Source organism: Calliphora vicina, chromosome 1, assembly GCF_958450345.1.
Source record: "Calliphora vicina chromosome 1, idCalVici1.1, whole genome shotgun sequence".
Taxonomy (NCBI): Eukaryota; Metazoa; Arthropoda; class Insecta; order Diptera; family Calliphoridae; genus Calliphora; species Calliphora vicina.
Window position 1 is genome coordinate 153089996 of NC_088780.1, and position 23646 is coordinate 153113641.

Consider the following 23646-nt stretch of genomic DNA (forward strand, 5'->3'; position numbering starts at 1 on the left):
GCCAAAATATTTACCCGTTGAGAATATGACTCCACAAAATACGCCAAATAAAAATATGGCCACTACATCATTGCAAGTGGTCATGGCATAGATGAGTGTGTGAATGCCACTGTTAAGGCCCAAACGTTCTTCTTTCAATTTTAGCATCACGGTAACAACAACATTCGGAGAGACGGCGGTAATCACAAGACTGCAAAATAAATATATTAAATAATTAAATAGAATTATCACCTATTACTTTGTATAAGTAATATTCAAAATATAGAAAAAACAATCGGACTTAAATCGGTTTTAAAATTGTTACCCTCTTACTTTCATTTAAGCCAGCGGTGGTCGGCACAAATACAACATGCCACATTAATAAATGTATTGTGTACAGAAAAAATTATATTTCAATTCAAACATTTATCCCATATTGAACTGGTTTCAATTATTTCATAATTAAATCAAGTATTCATTTGCTCAAAAACAAAATTTCTTGATATTTTCTATTGAATTTTGAGTTTTGAATTTGATTATTTTGACAATTGAATATACAATTTTCGTTATTGGTTGAATTTCAAATACAAAAATTATTGAATAGATAATTTTCGTAATTGAAATTCAACCAATAATGAAAATTGTATATTCAATTGTCAAAATAATCAAATTCAAAACTCAAAATTCAATAGAAAATATCAAGAAATTTTGTTTTTGAGCAAATGAATACTTGATTTAATTATGAAATAATTGAAACCAGTTCAATATGTGACAAATATTTGAATTGAAACGGTTTAAGAAATTGTTTTTTCTGTGTAATGTTGCATAAAATTAATTTTCTGATTCTGTTTTTGATGCACCATCTTCAATTTGTTTTTCTTTTAAAAATTTTGTGGAGTTTCGTTTATGCTTTCGGTCGCAGGTGGCTATAAGTGCCGACCACTGATTTAAGCTCAATTTATCAACAAGTTGTAACTTTTAAAATTTATACAAATGAGAGTAAAGAAAAACTAAATATTAAACGCCCCATAAAATCAATAAATTGTATTTAAAATTTATGTGTACAAGAAAAAAAAATTAATCGCGCTAATAAACTGTTAATCTGTAAAATAATTTCAAACAAATTACAATTTTCCCTCTCAATAATTTCTATGTAACAATTTAATTACATGTTTGGCAACTTTTTGATTGGATTTTAATAAAGTTATGAGAAAAAAATATGACAAACTCAACATAAAAACTATTAAAACACAACATACTCAAACACAAATTTTAACCACTAATTTCCTGAAAAAAACATACATATACGCAAACAAATTTGATCTTTTTTTTAAAAACTATGCAATCCAGTAGGTATATGTTGGAACAGAAGGCCTTTTGCGAAAGCCTTTGAATATTTGGAATATGACTGACAAATCCTAGTGTTTGCGATTTAACTCTAAAGGCATATGTGTCACTTTAAACATTGTCAAGTCATTCCATTGGCTTTAGATATGTTCGGGATGACATATTATGCCAATTCCTAACACAACTTTAGTTGTAAAATAGTCACTCGATACTAAATCCGGAGAATTCATTGATTTCTTTTCATGGAAACTGCACATGTGTGTAACCTGGTAAGCACCCTATTGAGAGTAGACGCGGCAGCCATCTTGCAGAATGCTTTTTCATACCCAAGTGATCATTCACTCTCGCATTTTCATTCTCCGATCGGCAAACACCATATCGTGACTTTTTTAATTTTTTCAGGTGTAGAGACCTCATCTAGGTGTCAAGAAGATGCCGAAAAGTAGTTCAGTAAACTACTTTTCTACCATTGAAATTGATGGTGCTGAATTCCCATAGTTTTTATCAGGCTTAGCCTTTTTTCGCAAAAAATAATCGCTTCATTCCAATTTCATCCTCAAGTCAGTCAGGCTGTCAAGCACAAACTAAATGACGCAGTTTGTTCAAATTTTGACAAGAGTCAACTGATAGATGTCTATTGACAGGAGCAGTGTTACCTTTTAAGCTAAGAGCCGGGAAATTCAAAAAGTCGCGGACTTTAGCGATTTACAATAGATGACGTATATTTTGAACGCGATTTTTCCTTATAATAACTTATATGCCATTTTGCTATTGAATATTGTCATGTAAACAACAAAGGTCAGCCAAAAACCGAAGGCATTACTCCATGAAAATTATAGTCAAACTCAACAAGAGCTTGCTAAATCATTGGTAGCTACTCAAGCAGCAATTTTAAAACGAGCAGCAGGGAAATTGATTACCATATGAATTGAAGCCAAGAGACCTGAAATATGATTTTGCAAGATTTTCAACCCTTTTGCACCGGATCATTACTTCCGATTAAAAATTGATCTATTACGATAACCCGAAGCGTAAAAGGTCGTACGTGAAGATCGACCCTAAAGCCAAATATCCATTGCGATAAGTTAATGTTCTGAATTTTGTGGGACCAAAAGAGACCATCGAAAATGCCTAGAATATGTGGCCAGACAATTTTAATATTCCATCATGACAACAGTCGGCCACATGTTGCAAACCTGTTAAATCTATTAAGAATGATGTGGTTGGGAAGTTTTGCCTCACCCGCTATATATTCCAGACCTTGCTCCGTCCGACTACTATTGGTTTCGATTGATGCAGAACGCTCTGTCTGGGATACACTTCATTCTGGAACAAACCTACCGATATTGTCTTCAATAGATGAGCAGTTCTTTTGACTCGTAATCCATATGTTGCCACAAAGATGGGAAAAGGTCATAGCAAAGAATGGCCAATAGTTTGAATAAATTTATATTGTACAAATGTTGTCAATTGAATCTCCAAAAATTTCAAAGACTAAACTCCGCATAACAAAAAGAGAGTTACTCACTACTGACTAAACAATAGACTACTTGTGGTGGCTAAAATAACTACTATCTATAAGTTATAAGTAACTACACCATAGACTACTTAGAGATACTAAAGTGACTACTGACTTCACGCTAGATTACCTGGGATGTATAAAGTAACCAATTGACTTCTCTTTGCATTACAAAGATCATGAAGTGGAGTCAGCTAAGTAATTAGAACTTGGTGAACATTACTTTCAAAATGGAATACATTAATTTATATATTAGTCAATGGAAAACTGCTGGAAAGTACTAAAGCTGGTATTTGATTAGAATATTATACAAATTTTGACTTCTAAAGATAGAAGACAAACATATTTAACGCAGCAAATGTCTATTGGATGATTTAGTAGGAAAAGACAAAGCCTTGTGGAAGGTTATAGGAATCATAATACTAATTTAAAAAGGCCTATAAACCAATAGCCTGATATTTTTCCACTAAGACACATTTAGTTATATGAAATTGTAACATAGTTCATAGATATAAAAAAGCACACTCACAGCCATTTAAATGAACGTCAACGACCATCATTAAATAAAAGAGAGAAGCAAAAAACTTATGATGATGATGATGACGGCAACGATGAGTTCTAGCTAGCACTACAACCAACTTGCACTTGTAACTATAATTTTGTAGCTGTGGCTGTTTGTAGTCAACCTAAAGTCTGGAAAATTAAAAATTCTAGTGTCATTAGCGTAAGACCTCTCCAAAAAATAGCAAAAAAAAAACAAAGAGAAACGACATAGAAACACCCAACAGTTGACAGCCAGGATGGGGCAGAATACATGCATTAATGCCAGATATGAGGCATGTGTGTCTGTAGCAAAACCATCATGCATAATAAAAAATGTTAATATTGTGTAAGTGAAAGGCTTAACATGAATATTTTCTTGTAAAACTGATGTGTAGCAAAGTCCTCTAAATAAGTGTATGTGAAATTTAGTGTTTCACTTGTTCGTTTGCGAAAAAAAAAATCTTAATAACACAAACACATACTATTACAACTAAGTAAATTTCATAGTTTTTTTCCCCATTCTATTAAATTGTATCCCAGCAGTTCTAGGACACAGTCCCGAACTAGTGATTTTACCCATCATTTAGGGTGGGAACTAGTTACTTCAATAGCTACGTGACTAGTTATTTTAACACTTGCATGTCCAAAGCATTGACCCTTTTTTATTACATTGAAACTGTCTAATAGCTGGTTCAAAGTAGTCAACGCATTGGACTCACATACTAGTTAAATAGCGCCAGTAACTTTACTAGCTACCTAACTGGTTACTTGATCAGCCATATAACCAGTTATTTTAACATATATGGATGGTAATTGACCTAAAATAGTCAGCTAAAAAGACATATCATAGACAGTCTAATAAAGGATTGCTTGTAAACAAACCTTGCTCCGACAATTTTCCAATAGATTACTTTCTAAAGTGCAAAAAATAAAAGTTTAAAGTAACATAACTATAGGTTACTAAGATAAACGTTTAAAGTAACTTCACTATAGGTTACTAAGAGACACTAAATTGACTATTGACTTCATGCTATGTTACATGGGTTATAACTATACTTAAGCAAAAATAAAAAATAAACTGTATGAGAATTATATCAAAACAATTTGCATAAAACCAGTTTGTACGAATTACTCACAAAACGTTTAAAGTGAATACACTCCAGATTACTTAGAGACAATTAAATGACAATTGTCGTCAGGCTAGATTACTTGGGATGTATAAAGTAACCAATTGTCTTCGCTCTGCACTACAGAGAGCACATACGTGTCAAATGACCAAAATATATAAATTGGAGTCAGCCAAGTGATAAGACAATTACTGTCTTTAAGGGATACATTGACTACTTGCTTAACTACTGGGATGTGCATGTGATTATGACAATTTTTGTATTTCTTTTTTTGTTATAATCACATACACATAAAATTTATTAAATTTTTACTGCATACAAGTGCAAAAAATGGCAAAAAAGAAAAACTCCACATGCAGAGCAATTTTTCCTTATTAGAAAAATCAACAGCTGCACAGTGGGTAGTACCTACTAGTTACCTTGTGTGTAAGTTTAAATTCTTTAATTATTTATATACTACTTAGTTGTGTTTGCTTATTTTAGGCGAATTTCATATTATATAACAATACATTTATGGGAGGAGTAAAGCACCAAGTATTCGATACCATACATAATCATATATTACTATGGTTTACTTATTTTCATTGAGTTCTAGGAATTATGAGTACGAATAATGTACAGCATTAATAATTTTAAAAAAATTTATAACTCAGTTATAAAACAACTATTTTTAGAGTACAGTTTTTGAAATTTGTTTTACCAAACCATTTTTAGGAAAATGGTGAAAAATGTTCCTAACAATAAATTGTTGTTAAAATCCTTTTTTTATTTTTCAATATGAATTTCTTTTCTCCAAATCCTTCTAGTAGTCTCGAAAATCAATTTATTTTATCCTTCTAGGCGTCTTGAAATTCAATAATTTATTTCCGTGAGTGATTTTTGGAAGAGGACCTTCTTTATGAGGTATGGCCAATTATGGACCGATCGCCATAGAATTAGGTCGTGTGATTTACGTCTATTTGAAACTTATTTGCGTTGAATTCTATGTGGATTATGGTGGCCCTTAATAAACGAAAGTTGGATTTTGGCCATTCTCACTCATTTATATCGCAGGTACGGAAAAACTATAAGAGATATTTTCACAATTTTTTCATATTTGTATTCCCTATTATATTCTCAATAAATCCCAATAAGATGATCTAAAAATTCTAAAATTTGTTTAACAAAATTTTCAAAAATTTGAAAACGGAGTATTGAACCTGCCGTTAAAAAAATTTATTACTTTGGTCATACCTGCGAATAGGTTAACGGTATCCTACGGAGACAAATGAGCTTTTATTTTAATATTTATCAAAATATGTTAATTTTGTTCCTACATTTCTTGTTCTAGTTGCCCGAGACACGTTAATGGCCTGGCTAATTTTTAATAACTTTAACATTTTTTAACCAATTTATGTTTCTTATGTCTCATTAGAACGACAATTACGTACACATTTCTATTCTTTTAAATTAAATTGCAAAAGTAATTTCTTAATGGCAAAATTAAAAAAAAAAAAAACTGAAAAAATGCATTTATTCCCCTTGTAAATGCATCTCAAAACTTCAGAGGGCTTTCAGCACGTTTTAACCCCAACCGATTTACCTAAAATTTTTTCAGGATTTACCAATGTTCACCAAACTGGGGGGTGAGAATGGCCAAAATCCAACTTTCGTTTATTAAGAGCCACCCTAATGTGGATACGAGGCTTATATTCATTAAAGAGATTTTCAGAAGTGGGACTCATATGGGAGCTATGACTAACTATGGACCGGTCATTTGAGAATTAGGTGGCATGACTAAAATTTATCGTAATGGATCCAATTTTCATTGCAAGTAATGATTCGGTGCAAAAACAATTATCTTTTATAGCGTTCAAGCATCATTTCGGACATACAAAATCGTCTTTCAATTCGTATGGTACCCAATTTCCCTGCTTCTGGATGAATACGGCTGCAATCTTGAAACTATTTCGGCTGGCCTGAGCGATCTTTGTCTTCCGTGTCAAAATCACCACTTCTGAACCGAACAAACCATAAGTCACTCATTAAAACCGATGGAACACATTCACCATAAGAATTGGTGTGTAATCGGTGTGCTTAGCAAAGTAAAGCAAAACTTCCCGCATATGACGTTTTGTTGGTAAAAATTTCCACATTTTCGAAGAATAAAAAACGTTGTTGTTTGCACTATAATGTTTATTAACTAAGTGAGAATAAATGGCAGGCATGTACCCTTCAAAATGACATATAAGTTATTAAAAACCAAAAACGCGTGCAAAAGATACGCCATCTATTGTAAGTCCTGCATTTTAACGTCCTCCTTTCAATCTGAGATAATAAATTTGCAATTATGACAAACAGCAAATAAGTGTGCTATATTTGGCTCTGACGAATCTTCACCAAAATATATTTTAAGATAAATAATAAAAACAATTTTTGGTGAAACATTTTTTTTTTTGATAAAAACTTAATTTCGTTAAAAACAAATATTGTTAAAAAAAAGTTTTTATGAATAAAAATTCGCCGATTTCTTCGATTTTAAGTAGCAATTAATTTCGTGAAAAACAAATATTGGTAAAAAAAAGTTTTTATGAATAAAAATTGGCCGATTTCCTCGATTTTAAGTAGCAATCTATGTTTGACTACGGAGGATATATTTATGTTTGAATCATGTTTATAAGTTATTTGGTGGTTGTTGAAAGTTGATTTCAACATACAGACGGACATAGCTATATCGACACCGCTATCAATAGCGATCAAGAATATGTATTAGGGTGCGTCAATTTTTTGGTCAACATGCATATAGCAAAACCATAATCTACGAAAAATTCTAAGAAAATTTACCCAAGAAACTACACGCAGAGAAAAAATATAATTGGGCATTTTTACTGTAAACATTTATATAGTGTTACAAGTTTTTTAACTATATTATAGTCACAGTAACCATTTACATGATTGTGGTAACCATAATATGGTTAACTTACGATTCACATGATTGTCTCAACCATATATATGGTTACAGTAAACATATATGTATATGTTTGTGGCAACCATATTTATGATGAATAATTTTATCATAATATGTTGTTCTCAGGTTATGATAAGCCTTAAGCCGAGAGCACCATAATATGATAAGTCCTTCATCATATAAATGGTTGTCACAAACATATATATGTTTACTGTAACCATATATGTATATGGTTGAGACAATCATGTGAATCGTAAGTTAACCATATTATGGTTACCACAATCATGTAAATGGTTACTGTGACTATAATATAGTTAAAAAACTTGTAACAATATTGAAATGGTTACAGTAACCTTGCCCAACTATATTTTTTCTCTGCGTGTATGGGTATAAAATCAAAACCTCTAGCGTTGAGAGACTTCCAAATACACGTTTAAGAAATTTCACTGACCAACAAATTTGGATTGGAACAGAATAGCGACCCTACGATTCTGAAAGGGCATATTGAGTAGATCATTTTTGTAGAATGAACTTATAGTTCTGCTGGTCTGTATTTTTTGTTTGCAGTGGATGAAAGTTTTAATTTTTTGAACGATGGGAGCATTATACTAACTAAAAAAATGTTGTAAGTTAATTTCTGAGAGATTCTTATTGTCAGAGTTATATCGTGGAATTTTATGGGGATAATTTTTGTGGAAGATCTTAATCCTCTATCTCTACTATTTAGGGGTCAAATTGACCCTGTTTTTCGAGAAAATCAGAAAAGTGCTTTAAAAAAGGATTAAATGTCTTTTTTTAAAGGAGGATTAAAATATTCTACAAAAATGTTTGCCGGAAAATTTTAGTGGAGGTCACCAAAGATACCAAAGTTGTAAATAATGCTTAATTATATTTTAAATATCAGCTCATTCGGAACATAAATAGATTTTTGGAGATTTTTTTAAAAATGTGATACCCAAGGTGGCATGTAAATTTGCTAATTAAGCGTAAAGAGCTTTATTTACAACTTTGATATCTTTGGAGAGCCCCCTGTTATTTTCCGGCAAACATTTTCGTAGAATATTTTAATCCTTAAATGTCGCTTTTTAAAGGATTTTTATTTTTTTATTTTTGCACTAAAACAAACATTTTAAACTTTATTATTTCGAAATGGCAAAATAATTATACACTATGGTTTTATTAAGGGGACGATATCAAAAATGACAGAAAATTTGTTTTTAAATTTAGCAATGCACAGTGCAACTACGCTACTTTGTCATGCTAGGAATCTACAAGATTTAGACATTTTACAGCACCTAATTGCTGATGAATTCAATAATAACCATAGATCCCAGCAAAAACTTTACTTACCTAGTAAGCCAGCAAGTATAATTGGAGCAAAGCGATAACTACTTATTATTTGACTGAAACACTACTTAAAAATTCAGGGGTCAAGCTTACAAATATACTTACAATCAGTTGAGAAATAAGTAGTAAATTCACAACAAGAATATGTAGCTAAAAAAAAACACAAAAAATATTGCCTTGTGTGGGAATCGAACAGTCACATTATTTGCTTGTGTTTGATAGTCAACCTGCTAACTCACTGCTCCATGTACGAGTTATTTTATTGTAAGTTAACAATAGTTTTAACATCAGCATATAAATGAATATGACATGAACAAAAAAATTAATGGCTTTGACAGGTGGCGAACCACTAACCTCCCGTTTTCCAGTCAAACACACTAGATAGCTGTGCTAAATGCAAAAGTTCATTACCAGCCTGTATAAAAATAAGTACTTATTCTAGTTAATAAAATAATGTGCTGGGTAACCACCACTCCTTACAAAAGAATGCATGAAATAACTAGTTGTCATTACAAAAATTCACAAAATTTTTGCTGGGATGTTACTTGTGCTAATAGAAATAAAATAGTACTTATCACACTACTACTAATTTTAGCAGTACTATAATTTCTTGCTGTAGTGCTAACATACTCCATACTCCAGATCAGTGTCTGCTAACCTTTTTTGACCCTGGGCCACTTTTTAATTTGAAATTAATTTATCATATAATTTTATGTATTTATTTCAACAAAATCGGTACTATTTCTGCAACTTGAGCAAATTCCTAGAACTGGATGGGTATAAATGTTGGGAAACACTATTCTAGCTAGACGTTTCTAAGTAGTATATGTGTGCCTTGCAGTGTCTGTTGTGTTAAAGTAGTCATAAAGAGTATGCTGCAACTAATTACAAAATTGTGAATTTATGTTTTATGCCATATTTTTTTTTAGCTACTGGTAGCTGTTTCTAAAGTACATACTTAGTAGTTGTTCTATAAGCGTTCATGTTCGTGTGTCTTCCTAAACACTTGTTTTCTAAACTGTGCGGTTAAAAAGAATTGCATAATATACCGAACACTGCAACTTCATATATTTAGATGTTAATTTAAAAACAAAAAAAGGTTCCGTTTTTCTCTATCTTTACGTTGTTCCTCTTGAAGTCAGAGGTTTATAAGGAGAGGTATTTGAAACAGTGGTCGGCACCAACTTGCCACATTGATAAATGTATTGTAATATTAAATAAAATGAATTTTCTGATTGGGTTTTTGAATAAGAATGTCGACAGATACATAACATATTAAAAATGTTGTATTCCGGCAATATCTAACATATTATCTACTATATTCAAAATGGTAAAATTTCACATAAAACTGTTGTATAGAGTTTTCATCACAAAACACTCGTACTTTCTCGACCTCCACCAGTAACATCAATATTAATTTTATTTCCCAATGACAATCTTTTTTTTCTTATTTTTAGTTATGAACCACTGCCTCAACTTGCGTCAACTGCACAAATGAATGTATGTGCAAATGAGGTGAAATGGCAAAGTTTTTTTTTTGCAGTTTTTTCATCATTTTATTTTCATTTTAAACTTCCGCCAACAGGCCAACCGTATGACGGTCGTTTTTAATAACATGCTGTGAAGGCAGCACGAGAAAATGGAAAAAATTCCACATTTGTGCTAATGAAATTGTAGAGTTGCCAAGTGTCAAATTAAGTGGGCAGAGACGAAGCTCCACACTCTCATACGCACTCTTGTGCAGGGGTTCTCACAAGCTTTAGCTTCACGGCCCCTCTGACACAGTTCATTGAAAGCTCGGCGCAAATTTTTTTCATATATACATATAATAAAAGCTTATGGTGAATGTGTTCCATCCGTTTCAACGTGAGAGAGATGATTTGTGCGGTTCAGAAGTGATGATTTTAACATGGAAGACAAACAAATTTGAAGACCAGGAATTTGATGCATTACTCCATGCAGATTGTTGTCAAACTCAGCAAGCGTTTGCAAAATCGTTGGGAGCTCAAGCAGCAATTTCAAAACGTTTGCGAGCAGCAGGATGGGATACCATATGAATACATTCCCACGACAGCCGGTTCTACGCACCGGAATGAGCCGAGTTCACTCGGCCAAGGGCTGTCAACTCAGCAAACACTGCTGCTACAACAACAACAACCATATGAATTGAAGCCGAGATACCTTGAAAGACGATTTTGCATGTCCGAAATAACCATGTTTGCACCAAATCAATACTAGCGATGATAATTGGATCCATTACGATAAGCTGATTCGTAAGAGATCGTATGTGAAGTCCGGAAAACCGGCAAAATCGACTCCAAAGCCAAATATCCTTAGTGCTACTATAATTATCTGTATTTGGAGGAAGCAAAAGGGAAATGAGCAGCTGAAATCTGGCTAGACAATCACAGGGAACCTGTGCCGAACGCATCTGATTCTTTTGATGCCAGCATTAGCCATAATCGTCTATTTGGCAAGAAGTGTTTTGAAAGTTTGGCCGCACCAGGCTTATAGTCCAGACTTTTCCACGTCCGACTACTATTTGTTTCGATCAATGCTAAACGCTCTCTCTGAGATTCGCTTCACTTCTGGAAAGAGTATCCGAAATTGGCTTGATTTATTCTTGGCCTCAAAAGATTAGAATTTCTTCTGGCGTGGAGTCCATATGTTGCCAGAACGATGGGAAAATGTCATAGCTATCAATGGTCAATACTTTGAAAAAATTTATATTGTACAAATGTTTGAAAATAAAATCTGAAAAACCCTCAATTTTAAAGTGTACAGCCAATAGATAAAATACATATTGAGAAAACAGAAATTAAAATTAAGTTTATTTAAACCTAATAGAAATGTATTACTTTTCAATATTAATTTAGGTTTTCTCATGATTTCTCATTACAAGATAGAATCATTATGGAGAGTTGTAAATTTTTAGTCTTGTTATCTTTAATAACAGAAATATCAAAAAAAAACAATATTGAGAAAATAGGAATGAAAATCCATGGAGAAAAACTACAAAAATTTGATTCTTGAGTTGGATATCACAATCAGCACTTCATTCTTTTATTTTATTTTTGGGCTTTCTCATAGAGAAATACATATTGTTACGTTTTAACCTTTTCAAACCGTTGGTTTATTTCCTTTAAATAAACCGGATACTTCTGATTGCAAATAAAAGCCGTTTAGTAGTTTGAAAATTGTAACAACTCTTTATTTAAAATGTACAACAACAGTAAATAGTCACTCAGTGTTTTTTTATACACGTTTATAAATTCGCAGAAATAGAGACACACTTTATAATGTACACGAATTCACTTGAAAAATACAGCACACTTTAAGGCACTCAGTTGATGTTTATTCGAATATCGTCTCTGATAAACTCACTAATGACTGCAACCTCTGCCACTATTTATAACACTGCCATCTGCACTCTAGATTGCTCTTTAACTGTCAAAGCTCTGTTGCCATACTTACGATCAATGGTCAACTGAAAGCTTTTATTTAATAATGCCCACAGATATGTTACAGTTTGCTATTACAGCACTGCTATTTGAAAGCATTATGCTACTTTTAAATCAGCCGTTAAAATCGTTATATTTGAATTCAAGTACAATTTCGTAACAATATTGAGCGGAAGATAGAAAAAAACTCAAACCAAAAAAAAAAATACTCAAAAACAAACATACGAGTGTTGTTTTTGTTTTCACATAGTTTCTTTACGAATACATTCTCACCACTTAGGTTTTTGACAACTGAGTTAGGTATTTGACAGGTGAGTTAGACCTCTTTCACACAGGGAAATTTAGTTGCACAAGTCTCTTGTGTTTGTAGATGCCAGAGGTAATGTCGGGTTAAGGAGAAGAAAATTTTGCATGATGTTTTGCTGTTGGGCAAGGGACTTGCGCAACTAAATTCCCTAGTGTAAAAGGGGGCTTTCCGATATGTATTTATCTAAGGATTTTCTCAATTTCAGTTGGTTTTTTCTCAATATAAAAGTGGATTTCATAAATTAAATTTTGTATTTTCTCAATATTAACATACTCTCTGGAATTTCGTTTTATATTTTCACAATATTAAATTGTATTTCTCAAATTCAATGTGTTTTTTCTCAATATAAGTTTGGATTTTCTCAATTTTAACTCGAAATAGTATAGTTTCAGAAAAATATGATTACGATAAATGTATTAATAGCTTCAACCATAGAGAAACATAGAGCGGAAACTAGAAAAAACCTAAAACAAAAAAATTACTCAAAATAATTACACATATGAGTGTTGTTTTTGTTTTCAAATAGTTTTTTCTACTAATACATTCTCACCACTTAGGTTTCTGACAACTGAGTTAGGTCTTTGACAGGAGAGTTTCCGCTCTATGGCTTCAACGCTTCAGAGCCAATAAGAGGAGTCATTAAAGTTTTCGATTTCAATTAGTTCAAAATCAAATTTAACACCAGAGTTACATATCTTTTCAAGTATTTCTTTATGAATAAAATAATTTGGAAATAACTATGACAGATATTAATCAAATCATAGATTATAAATCTAAGTTTAGAAATAAGAAAATTATTTTTTGTCAAATTAAAATTGGAAAATGAATTAGAATACAGTGTTTAAACTTTATGTTTTCCTGAGTTCTTTCGCGACCCCCAAAAATCTTTATACAGACCCCTTAGAGCGCCGCGGATCCCTATTTGAGAACTGTTGCTCTAGTGAGAACGTTTGTACATTTCCACTTAAAAGCGTGCACACAGTGAACAAGCATTTAAAGTTTACCGCCTTTTAATAAATTTTACATATTTAATAATTGTGCGAAATAATGCAGTGTTAGTTGGTTGCTGCTAGTCAGTAGTAGGTACCTGTATGGTGTTTTACTGCACTATAATTATTATAAATTTATTTATATACACTTTTGCATATATGTAACTAGATTTTATATTTAGAATGGTAGGTACTTTAGAATAAATTTACTTTTTATTACTTAGTTAGAAGAAATTTAAATAAACTAAATATAATTCTCACTTACCCCAGCAGAATGCCCCATAACCAGGACATATTTAACAGGAAATGAGCTAGAACTGTTATTATGGCCACTTCAGCTATGGTGGGTATTAGCGTTAAACGTAAAATCATAAACCATAATTTCTTAAAAGCATTAGCATCCAAACCCAAGCCAGCCAATAACATTATGTTAATTAAGGCCATTTCTCTAAAAAACACAATTAAGGACAGTTTAAATTATTTTCTTAATGGAATATTCAAAAAAATTCTTCTCACCTTAAGAAAGCCTCTAGTCTTTGGTAGCCACTAAAATCGGCCCATCCTAGATTTGTATAGAGTACGCCAAAGAACAGCATACCCAACATATCGGGCATTTTAACAAAGGTCACTAATATGCCCGTCACTTGGGCACCCACAATCAAAAGTATCAATCGCATGATGGCTGTATTTGGCACGGCATAGTTGGGCATAAGTACATATCCTAGAATCCATAGTGCTATAAAGGTGATCAATATGGCTAGAGGTTGCGATGTTACGTGATAGTGTTTAACTAAATATTGCCAGCTGTGAAAGAAATAAATTTTTATTTAATTAATGTTAATAATATAAAGTTTAATTTTAAAATAATTTATTTGTACGTTGAATTTTTAAATTCAAAGTAAATATGAATACAGTTGTAGCTAAAGTATGGTATCTATAGTTATGGATGCTTTCGGGTTTGTTTTTCTCTAAAATTGAAAAATTTATATAGCAGGTGCGGAAAAACCATAGGAGGTATTTTCATAATTTTTACATATTTTTATTCCCTATAATATCCCAATAAATCCCAATGTGATGATTAAAAAATTCTGAAATTTGTTTAACAAAATTTTTAAAAAATTGAAAATGTAGTTTTGAAACTGTCGTAAAAAAATACATTTTTTGATCATAACTGCGAATATTTTAACTGTAGCCTACGAAGACAAAATCTCATATACAAGTAAATATGGATATATTTTTTGAGCCTACACTGGTATAAAATCGTATCTTTTGGATAGAACTCAATGTGTTAAATCCAATAATAAATACTCTAAACCAGTAGTAAGCAAATATAGGCATTTAATTTGTGTAAATGTTTTGCAAACACGATTGAAATATTTGCATTTTTATGCTCTATTGTTTACAATTGACGAAAATCTTCGTAATCTGAAAAATATGAACGGGAAGCACCTTGATCATATTATCTTCTCCATATTTATCAATGACCTTCCGGATGTTTTAAATTTCTACAATATTCTAATGTGGATCATTTATATCTCCAATCCGATCTCTACAATTACTTTTACTGGTGCATTCAAAACCTATTAGAATTAAATTTCAAAAATGTTAACTACTACAACTATACTTTGGGCAATTATCAGTTTGATTCTGTTGATTTCTGAAATTTTCTTGATATGGGAATTTTACTAGACCATAACTTAAACTTTGTTTTGCACATTATCATGACGATAACTAAAGCTAAGGAATTTAACATCCCCTACATTACCTATCGTGTACAGTGACAATCAGGCGCGGATCCAGACGGGGTGAAATAGGAATTCCCCCCCCCCCCAAAACCGAAAAGTTTTCGTATAAAAAAGGAATAAAAAGACCTGGATCCGCGCCTTGTAAGAATTCTTACTCTTCAGTTTATGGGGATTACGTTGGAATCCTGAAATAAACCTTATATCATACATTGATAGACTATAAGAACAATGCTTAATATTTATGATCAATATAATGAATGGTGAATTCGGCTCCGAATTCCTTGTAAATAATATTACTTTTAACGTTCCTCAACGATTGTCTTGTCATTTCAAGCCCCTGTATATAAAAAACGTTTGGAATAACTACGGCCAAGCTACAATAAGGAGATTATACTGCGAATTTAACAATATCATCTCATTGATTTATCTCTAAAACAAATGTAATTGCAAATAGAATTTGTAACAACTCTTTATTTATTTTAATAAACACAAGAATTAAAATAGTCACTCTCTTTTAATACACACACTTTAAAAATACATTTTATAAATTACTGGTAATATAGTTGATGTTAACTCTAACAGCGCCTACGATACATTAACTGATCTGCTACACGCTGTTACTATTTATATACATAGTGTCATCTTCTAGAAGTTTCACAATGATCACCTTGAGCTTTTAGCAGCAATTTCGTAACAATATATATCAATCCACTTTTAATTACTGACTTAAATACTGTTTTATTTTAGATTTAGAGTAACTTATGTTTGTGTGAGTTTTTATTTAAATCAAATTTTTAATAAATATAAAAATTACAACTTTTCACTTTGAGTTTGTGTGCTTGTAAATAAATACTTCTACTCAGCTTGTGAGTGGTTGTATGTGTGTTTGGTATAGTTATAATTGAATTAAATATTTTGTTACAAATTTAATACCATAGATCTTTTGAAAATTTTCAAAATTCAAAATATTCCTTTGAATGATGAAAACAACAATTATTTATAATTACATAGAAATTAATCCTTGTTGTTTTTATTGTTGCTGTTTTGAAAAAAAAAAGTATGTTTATGGTTGGTTAGAATTTAATTGTTTATATAATAAATAATGGCAACAGCAACAACAAATAACAATATAAGCAACATACAGATGGTACACTCTCAGCTACTTACCCATGTAGAAGGGATTTTATTTATTTATTTATTTGTTTGTTTGATTGTGTGTAACATAAACAACAACAAACATAGTAGTAATAACACAACAACACCAAAAATAACAACAACAACAATTATAAAACAACACCACTAACAGTAGCAACAACAGCAGCAAAGTATGTTCGTATGAATGTACTATGTACGTAATAGTGAAACCAATGAAATGTAATTAACATTATTAGAAAAGCAATTAATAGTAATTATAATTATTATTATTATTTGAACGTAATAAAATAATCAACATAAACAAACACACACTTACATAAGCACTTACACAACAAAATCATAAATATTTTGTACCAACAACAATAACAACAAATACATCGAAAACAGTACTATATGGGCAATTCCACGAGAATGACAACCACGATTGAAAAAAGTAATAGAGCTATATTCGGCTGTGCCGAATCTTTATACCCTACACCAAATTATTTTTTTTTTCCAAAGTTGTTTTTTTAATTTTTTGGAAAATTTTTATTTTAAATCTTTTTTTTAAATTTAAAAATTTTTTTTTAAAAAAAAATTAAAAAAAATGTTTGGTTTTTTAAATATTTTTTCCGATTTTGACCCATTGTAGGTCCAACTTATGGTCTTATATACGTCGTTGCAAAAGTCTTTGAAACATCTATTATTAGATATCTATATTAATGACTTAGTAATCCAGATATACAGTGGGTAACACAAATACTTGAATTTTTTCATCAACTGAATTTTAAGTGCGATAGAGCCAAAACAAAGGGACCAAGTGTATGAAATTTATTATTAATATTTCTAGTTTCTCAAAAATGTTTGGACAAATCGGTAGAACATATATGGACAAAGATATGTGGAAATACGTTGACCCACCTCAGCGAATATCCGCTGTTAATAACATGATATGGCCGAAACTAATGGAACTAAAAATGCTGTTTTTAAATAGGAAACTTCTCGAAAGCATGTCTGACAGAATTATTGAAGATTTGGATCTCGAAGATATCCGGGGTCTTCAGAAACTTGATTTCAACAGACGGACATGGCTTAATCGACTCCGCTATCTATAATGATCCAGAATATATATACTTTATAGGGTCGGAAAATTATATTGTGGAAATTACAAACGGAATGACAAACTTATATAGTATACCCTTCTCACGAATGTGAAGGGTATAAAAACAAAAACTCTTGAAACTTTTTTCAAGATGGTTTGAATAGGAGAAAACACTAAAATGTTACTATGTAAAAGAATTTAGAGCATATTGCAATAATTGGTATGTTTAGGCTAAAATTGCTGTGAAAACTAAGATCCCAATTAGCATGTAATGTGAAATAAATTTTACTCTGATTGTTTTTATACCCTTCACCATGAGTGGCAAGCGTATACATAAGTTTGTCATTCCGTTTGTAATTTCTACATTTTTCATTTGCGACCCCACAAAGTATCGGTATAGATAGCGGAGTCGATATAGCCATGTCCGTCTGTCCGTCTATATGTTGAAATCTGAAGCCCCCAAATAACTTACATACACGAATGATACATCAATATATCCGAAATTCTTCCGGCTCGGTTGCTATTTAAAATCGAGAAAATCGGTCCACAAATGGCTGAGATATAAGGAAAAAACCAGGACAACCTCGATTTTTGACCTATTTTTGACACATATCTGGATTACTAAATCATTAATATAGACAATATGGATATATAATGATAGATATTTCAAAGACCTGTGCAACGACGTATATAAGACCATAGTAAGTTGGACCTACAATGGGTTAAAATTGGGAAAAATATTTTTTAACCCGAATTTTTTTTTCCACCAAAATTTTTTTTCCTATATATTAAAAAAAAAAATTTAAAAACTAAAAAAAAAAAATTTTATAAAATTAAAAACAAAATTATTAAATTTAAAAAAAAAAATTAAAAAAGTATTTCGAAAAAACAACTGGAAAAAAAAAATAAATTTTGTTTACCTAAAAATTTTTATTTTAAAGTATATTTTGGTGAAGGGGTTTTTTTTTGCATTATCAAATTGTTTATTGGAACCGAATATATATTTTCTATTATTTGTTTAGTTTTTGTATACATATATTTACAGAAAATATATTGTTTTACTATAACAGAAAAATCTGTCTCGTACTGTATGTCACGTACGATATTACATTTTACTTATTATCCAAATCATCCAAAGATTGTTTTTATTTATATATGACGTATTGTAAAGGGAAAATATTTGGTTTAGTGTAAGAAATTATTCGCAATTTTTTGCATATTTCTATATATAAATCAAAATTACTTCCGTTTTATGTCACGTACGATATACCCTTATTTCACTCGATATTTTGGAAAGAATTCAAAAGAACTTATTTTTTTTTTAAATATAATACCCTCTGAATGGAACAAAAAATATTTTTCAGATACTCTTATTTTTGCAAAATCTATTCCACTCTATAAGCGTAAAAAATGTCACATACGATGACATGGAATTGCCCATATAAATAAATAATGTAGGTGTGTAGATGTGTAACGAAAAGGAAAATAACTGAGAATGCAACAAAACTGAAAAAGTAAATCAGTACCAATAATGAAAACACAAGTATAATGGTACTTTTTTTATATCCACCATCAAAAAATATAGGGGGTATATTGATTATATATTCTAAGATGATATAGATGTGTCTGTTTGACTGTAGAAAACATGATCTACTCTATGTTGATAAGGTATGTTTGGTATTGAAAATGGTCAATATCGGTCCATGATTTCACCTAGCCACCATACAATAAATTTCCCCCATGAATACTGTTTGAGCCGCCATAAGTATGTAGATTATGTGGCTAGCCTGATTAAATTTTGCACAAATTGGTTCTAAGTACTAGGGACCTTGTCGCTATACAAGACACCCCTCAGAAAATGACTTGAACATTCATGATTCTCTTATAATAGTAATCAATATCGTGATGAAATTGGACATAAAAAAGTTTTATATGAACCTAGATCATTCTACTATATATCAGAAAAATATAGTATTACACAGGGCAACAGTGCAAACAACACACGGTCATTACGATATAGGTTCGACTACTACCAAAGGGTAGTAGTACCCTATAGTCAATTTGGCGATTTTGGTGACCAATTTTTTTATGGGTTTCCAAAAAATAGCTTTTCCGTGTACTTTTTTGGAAATAAATAAAGAAAGAAAAATTTTTTCACTTTTTTTAAAATAACTCACATGGACTTCTAATTTTTCACTAAAAATATTTAGCAAAGTTGTAGCTGGGGTAAAGCTGAAGAACTCTTGTCAAAACACTAATGCAATCTGAACATATCTAGGCACTCTAAATAGCTCACTAAGATCACTTTGTACCTTCAAAATTTTGGTTTCTTAATATTTTTTGACGCGAAAATAAAGATTTTTTTGTTAAAAACGTATGATCATGAATGGACAAATCATTATGTGTACCCAATCTTGATCACACAAGACCGGATTGATTCAATATATGAAAAAACGTTAAAGTTTTTGAAAGGGGGCACGGTTTAAGGAGCTTCTCAAGAGCTTTTTATATAAGTACTGGTGAAATTTTTTTTTTCAAAATTGGAAAAGTTTGGATGGGGCTGGGGAGTGCCGAGATAATTTTTTGTAGACCTTATCAAGGACTATCTATATTTTAAATTTCAGCTCATTCGGCTCATAAATGGCTTTTTGGAGATTTTTTAAACAATGTGAGACCATGAGGGGACACCCACTGATCCCCATTCTGGCTACGAAGCTGAACAACTATAAATCAACTCGAAAATTCCTCAGCCGAGTAAATAATACACATAACATAGAAGTGTGGACTTGATTATACTATTTTAACAAAAAATATTTGTTTTAGGACAAAAAAATAGTAAACAAGTAAAAGAGCTATATTCGGCTGTGCCGAATCTTATATACCCTTCACCAAATTATACTTAAAAATATGTTTATTTAAACAAAATAAAAATTTTTTTTTAATGTTTTAAAATTTTTTTAAAAAATTTTTTTTTCCAAATTGTTTTTTAATTTTTTTTAAAAAAAGTTTTTTCAATTTTTTTTTTTTTTAATTTCTTTAATTAATTTTTGATGAAAAAAAAATTCGGGTTAAAAAATATTTTTTTCCGATTTTGACCCATTGTATGTCCAACTTACTATGGTCTTATATAAGTCTTTGCAAATGTCTTTGAAATATCTATCATTAGATATCCATATTGTCTATATTAATGACTTAGTTATCCAGATATATGTCAAAAATCGAGGTCCTAGTTTTTTCCTTATATCTCAGCCATTTGTGGACCGATTTTCTCGATTTTAAATAGCGACCGAGCCGGAAGATATTGATGTATGAATCGTGTATGTAAGTTATTTGGGGGCTTCGTTAAGTTGATTTCAACACACAGACGGACAGACGGACATGGCTATATCGATTCCGCTATCTATAACGATCCAGAATATATATAGTTTATGGGGTCGCAAATGAAAAATGTGGAAATTACAAACGGAATGACAAACTTATATACATATACCCTTGCCACTCATGATGAAGGGTATAATAACGAAAATTTTTAAGATACAAAGTGATCTTTATGTGTTATTTACTTTCAGATTGCATTGATGTGTTCACAAGAGTTGTTCAGCTTTACTGTAGCTACAACTTTGCTAAATATTGTTAGTGAAAAATTAGGAGTCTCTGTAAGTTATATCCATTGCGCTAAGTTAATGCTCTGTATTTTGGTGGGAGCATAAGCTAATGATATCTGGCCAGACCATTACAGGGAACCTGTACCGAACGCAACTGATTCGTTTGAAGCGAGCGTTGGCCTAAAAACGCCCAGAATATACTGCCAGACATAAAACCGTAATATTCCATCATGACAACATTCGGTCAAATGTTGCAAAACCTGTTAAAAACTATTTATAATGAAGTGGTCGGGAAGTTTCGCCTCACCCGTTCTGTTCTTTTCGGACCATAACTGATATATTAATATACACAACTATATATTGATGACGCGTGTACTACACCCTTACTTGATGAACATTTTTTCGATTCATATGCATGTTTATTAGTGTGGGTCAATTTAGCAATAGATGGCAGAATATCTAGAAATTTTATTCCTCCCACCATAATATACAACTATATTTTTGCTCTGCGTGTACTACAATCAAAGCCCAAAAAGTACTATTTCTCAATATTTATTGTACAATTTGTGATTTTATATTGTGTTAAAGACCTAAACTGTCAGTATAAATATGGTCTTATGTATGTTTGTTTATATTTATGTGTATCCAATCACAGTCTCATGGACAAACATTAATTATGATTGAAAATTTTCAAAAAGTTAAACAATGAGAAAAACTTTTTCTGTGAAAGCATAAGAGAATGAAGGGTGAAAAACCCACGAAATTTTAGTAATTAAAAACGATGTTCAACAAAAAAGGATTGAATTTCTCAAAAAAACTTTATCGAGGGCGGCTAGCAAATGAGGTGTAAAATAATTTTGTATTAATAAATATGACTGATCGAGAATGTTGGTGAAAAATTTAGTGAAGAATCTTAAATTTCAGTACTGTTAGTCCTCTATTTCAATTCAATTTCATTTATTGCCTAATCTGTAAGACAAAACAAGTAAGAAAGTCAAGCCCGACCATATAATACCCTACACTAAGTTAAAGAGCAAAAACATTTTTCTTTTAAAATTTCAATAATATATATTGTTACGTTTTAACCTTTTCAAAACGCTGGTTTATTTCCTTTAAATAAACCGGATACTTTTGATTGCAAATAAAAGCCGTTTAGTAGTTTAAAAATTGTAACAACTCTTGATTTATTTAAAATGTACAACAATAGAATTAAATAGCCACTCAATGTTTTTTTTATACACGTTTATAAATTCTCAGAAATACAGACACAATTTATAATGTACACGAATTTACTTGAAAAAAACACAACACACTTTAAGGCACTCAGTTGATGTTTATTCGAAAAGCGTCTCTGATAAACTCACTCACGACTGCAACCTCTGCCACTATTTATAACACTGCCATCTGCACTCTAGATTGCTCTTTAACTGTCAAAATTCGAATATTCTAGATCTTACTAATACATACGCCATCTGTGGTGTACTTTCTACAATGTTCTTTAACTGAATATTCGAATACAGCGTTGCCAACTTACGATCAAATCAACTGAAAGCTTGTGATTTATGTCTATATGAAAGTTTACTATGTTGAATTTTGTGACTATACCATGATTTTCGGAAGCAGGTCTATATGGGAGCTATGACTAATTATGGACCGATCGTAACAAAATTTGGTGGCATGAATTTTGTATATATAAAACTTATTTGGAGCGCAATTTGTGGAGATGCATTTATAAATTAAACATTTATGACCGATAAAGTCCAATTTCGGAAGGACATTTGTATGGGGGCTATGTGAAATAATGGGCCGATTTCAGCCAGTTTCAATAGGCTTGGCCCTTGGACCGAAAAAATAATATGTACTCAATTTGATGGAAATATCTTCAAAATTGCGACCTGTACTCTGCGCACAAGGTTTACATGGACAGCCAGCCAACCAGACGGACGGACGGACATCGTTTAATCGACTCAGATTAAAAAAAGTGATTCTAAGGTGGGTGTTAGACTAATATTTTTGGCATAATACCCTCCCCACTATGGTGGTGTAGGGTATAAAAATAGGTTTAGGGTTCCTACGTAAGAAATTTTTCTAAGTAATTCCCGAGTATTTTTTTTTGTCAAATTTTTGTCGGCAATTTCTGTATAAGTAAAGAAATTGAAATAGTCCACTAGCAAAGTAGCATTACGGTTGAAATACTCGAATTTTTTCACTTAACTGCAATTTTTCAGCCACTTCAGAAAAATTCGGCCATTAAGAATGAATCAAATTTAAAGTTTATATTCTTAAAGTAATTGCTGAGATACTTAACATTAAAACTTGTAAGGATAATTCAATTTAGAGAAAATATTGACAATATCAGTGGTTTTAATTTGTGTATATACATTCTAATATGATAAATTGCGCTCTTGAAACGAAGTACTCATGTTTCCGGGTTTACATAGTCGGTTTTCTTAAGTTGTTTAATAGACTTCATTGATTTTATACCGATGAAAAC

General features: G+C 31.2%; 1 protein-coding gene across 1 annotated transcript in view; it reads right to left on the bottom strand.

Moving 5' to 3' along the window:
• Nha2 (Na[+]/H[+] hydrogen antiporter 2) overlaps positions 1-23646 on the bottom strand; it is a 140591-nt gene that overhangs the window by 38130 nt on the left and 78815 nt on the right. The window contains exons 4-6 of the mRNA XM_065516188.1: positions 14083-14370; positions 13832-14014; positions 15-190 (exon numbers count right to left, since the gene is read on the bottom strand). Coding sequence (XP_065372260.1) covers positions 15-190; positions 13832-14014; positions 14083-14370 — 647 coding nt within the window. The remainder of the gene's footprint in view (positions 1-14; positions 191-13831; positions 14015-14082; positions 14371-23646) is intronic.